The sequence below is a fragment of the Cebus imitator genome, unplaced genomic scaffold (assembly GCF_001604975.1).
Source record: "Cebus imitator isolate Cc_AM_T3 unplaced genomic scaffold, Cebus_imitator-1.0 Scaffold110, whole genome shotgun sequence".
Lineage (NCBI taxonomy): Eukaryota > Metazoa > Chordata > Mammalia > Primates > Cebidae > Cebus > Cebus imitator.
In genome coordinates this window covers 735825-739160 of record NW_016107425.1, presented here as the reverse complement: position 1 = coordinate 739160, position 3336 = coordinate 735825, and the positions used below count along the sequence as shown (strand labels likewise).

At 61.9% G+C, this 3336-nt stretch overlaps 1 protein-coding gene across 1 annotated transcript; it reads right to left on the bottom strand.

The window, feature by feature from the left end:
- Positions 1-313: 313 nt before the first annotated feature.
- SP5 (Sp5 transcription factor) lies at positions 314-2945 on the bottom strand. Its single transcript, XM_017538160.2, has 2 exons — positions 2725-2945; positions 314-2041 (listed from the first exon to the last, which is right to left on the bottom strand). Exons 1-2 carry the CDS (start codon positions 2773-2775, stop codon positions 896-898), a joined length of 1197 nt encoding a protein of 398 aa, XP_017393649.1. The 5' UTR covers positions 2776-2945; the 3' UTR covers positions 314-895.
- Positions 2946-3336: the final 391 nt, after the last annotated feature.

Below are 3336 nucleotides of genomic sequence, written 5' to 3'. Positions count from 1 at the left end.
CCCGAGAGTACCAACAAATGGAAAGCCACAGGGAATTCGCCAGGTAAAAACAAACTTGGAAGAGAAACAGTCTCGGGTGAAGTCCTAAGGCCGCATGAGAAACTCAAGCTGTGATTGGAAAAATCTTGCCCTTCCTCTTTGCCACAAAACGGAATTGCCTGCCTTCTTCCATTCCTGCACCCAACACATTTGCTCAGACCCTTCCGAACCAAAGAAGCCTCCGACAAAGGCAGACTATAGGAACCATCAAATTCCCGGTGAAACCCGACCGCTGAGTACAGCCTCCCAGAAGAAAAGATCAAATGAGACCAGCTCAGTGGGGTCTTCCCGTAGTGACCCCTGAGTTAACATATTTATTTTCACGCTGCAACTGCTGATCACTTTACAGAGACATATCATGCTGTCGCTCTGCATGGAGCTGAAGACAAAAGTAACATTTTTATTGTTATAATTATTATAATTATTTTTAACAAAGCTATTAAATAACCTGTCCAAAGCTCAAACCGGTGCTAGCGAAAACCCGAGCACTATTTCCAATCTCCCAAGTTCCTTCCGCTTCAATTCAGCAGCGTTTCCTATATACAAGGCCAGCCCAGGGTGGTCCCCCAAAACTGTAGGTCTCCTAGACGGTGGGAACGGTTTAGAGTTTGGAACCGCCCTGGCGTAGGGCAGAGCTCCCAATCATAACCCAAATGCCCCAAGTCCCAACCCTACTTCCCGGCTCCTGGGAACTGGGTCCCTGTGTCTGAGGGCAGGGGAAGCTGAGGGCCTGGCTCCATTCTGCGCGGCAAGCAACGGTGAGAGTCCGTCTGGTGAGTCTCCCCTCCGCCAGCTGCCCACAGGTTCCCAGATCTCCCGCAGAGGTACTGGGAAGGGAGTCCACCTCTGGGAGGGTTCACAGGTCCCGCGGGTCCTCCCGCTTAACCCCGGCCTCAGCAACTTTGAGCTTCTTATTCTGGTGAGTTTTGACGTGCTTGGCTAGATGGTCGCTGCGCATGAATCGTTTGCCGCACTCGGGGCAGGCGAAGCGCTTCTCGCCCGTGTGAGTCCGCAGGTGCCGCTGCAGCTCGTCCGAGCGCGTGAAGCTCTTCCCGCAGAAGAGCCAGTTGCACACGAAGGGCCGCTCGCCCGTGTGCCAGCGCAGGTGCGCCTTCAGGTGCGACGTCTTCCCGTACACCTTGCCGCAGCCTGGCACGTGGCATACGTGCTGCTTCTTCTTGCCCGGCTCCGCCTCAGGGGCGCCGCCCGCCGCCTGGCAGTTGGGGCAGCGGCAGCGGCGGCACCTCCTGGCCGTGGCCGCCAGGGGGGCCTTGGTCTGCAGCAGCGCGGCGATCTGGCTCTGGTACTGCGCAAAGTCCGACGGGCCTAACACCAGGCCTCTTTGCAGGGCGGCGGCGGCCGCAGCAGCAGCGGCCGCAGAGGTGGGGAAACGGGGCGCGTGGGGGGCCCCGGCACAGGTGCCGGAGAGGCCGCTTCCTGGAACTCCGGAGGCCCCGGGCCCGGCGCCTGCCTGCGGGATACTCCACCACGGGAGGTCGTCGGGGGCCGGATTGGGTGACAACTGGCGGCAGGTGGGCGGCGGGGGCGGCGGCGGCGGCGGGGGCAGCAGGTTGGAGTAGCCAGGCGGCAGCGCGGCCTGCGCCGCGTAGGGCACGTAGGCGGGCGCGCAGCTCGCTGGCAGAGCCGCCATGCTCGAGGGCAGCATCTTGACCGGCGAGAACTCGTAGGGGTAGGAGGGGTCGGCGGGGGGTGTGAGCGGAAGCTCATGCGCAGCCCCGAAGGACGGCTGCAGGTGCGTCTTCTGCGGCGTCAGCCCCAGGCTGGGGTGCGGGGGCGGTAGCGCGCCCGGCGAGTGCGCCGGCATGTCCGCGGTCCACGGGTGGAAGAGCCGGGAGGGGGAGCCCAGCGCGGAGTCGTAGGGCACTTGCAGGAAGTCCGGGGGCGCCGCCGCACCCGGCTGGCCGATGCGACTACAGGTGGCGGCCAGCAGTGCCAGGGGCGAGTGCTTGCCCAGGTCCGGGGAGGCGCTGGGGGTGCGGTCCTGCATACGCAGAGAGGGAGGGCAGAGAAGAGACAAAAGGTTAGCTCCAAGCGCCGACTCCCAGCCTGCCCGCCCGCTATTATACTACTATCCCTCCTCCGCCGCGGCCGTCCCTCCCCGCCACCGCACCCCACGCACGCACCCACCGGCCGCAGGAAACTTTTGGAGCCTGCGCTACTTGAACGTGGGGCACGCGAGCGCTTCTTGCTAAACTACTTGGTGCACTGAGACGCCATCCAGCCTTAGAGGAAGCAGGCGCAAAGTGGGAGGGGGAGGCATCCGACAGGCCACTCCAGGCTACGCGGTCAGTTAGAGTCGGGAAACACCCACAACCCGGCCGCCCAGCCGCCCTCCCTCCCATCTTTTAAGCTGTCCTGTCCTCGCGCTCCTCCCCCGCCCGCCCCAGGATGAAATCAGCAGGAGGGCCCAGCAGGGTGAGCTCCAGTAGTGTTCTCAGCCAGCTAGGCACCTCCTAACAATCCCGGATCCATGCGTCCCTCCTGCAAAGGCCACACTCTTGACACCAGATTAGGTGTGAAGTTGGCGTGGGCACCCCTAGGCCTGGCTCCAGCTGCACCCACCGGCGGGGTTCCCTTTGAGATTCAAGCTGCACGGAGTACCGGGGGAGAACCGGACAGGGCCCTTTCCACCTTTCTCCCGCCCCCTCCGGGCCCAGCCCTAACCTGGAGAAAGGCCTGCAGCGAGTCGTTCCGGAGGACGGCCACCGCGGCCATGGCTACAACTTCCAGGCCGCTGGCTGTGGAGCTAGGCGCCGCCGCGGAGGCATGGACACCCGAAGGCGAGGACGAACGGCCGCCCAGCCTGCCTCCCCAGAGCCCGCTCTGCGCGCTGGGGCCCTCCCCGCCCTCGCCCCTCGCAGTGCCCCGCTCGCTCGCCCCGCGCTCGGTCTGAGCGCTTCAGGATCACCTCCAAGAATTTGATAAGGACTTTGCTGGGCCGCCAGCCAGTCAGAGGGAAGATTTATGGCTTTGAAGTTTGCCGCTACCCAATCATCAAAGAATAGCGGCTCTTTCAGAAGCGAAAGCAAATCCTTTGAATCCACAAAGCTCCTATGGTGTGTTTGTTGGTCTGGATAAAAGAACTGATTATTAGGGGGGATGGGCAGGGAGGAGATAAAGGCGGGACAATTAATGAAGTAATCACTATGTGGGAAATGTATATACACAAATAATTGGATTTTCCTGATCAAAGGGGGCCTTGCCGCCTGGAGACCCGCGCTTGGGTTGCTCGAGACACTCTTCCCGCCCCCCCCGAAACACACACACTTGCAATTT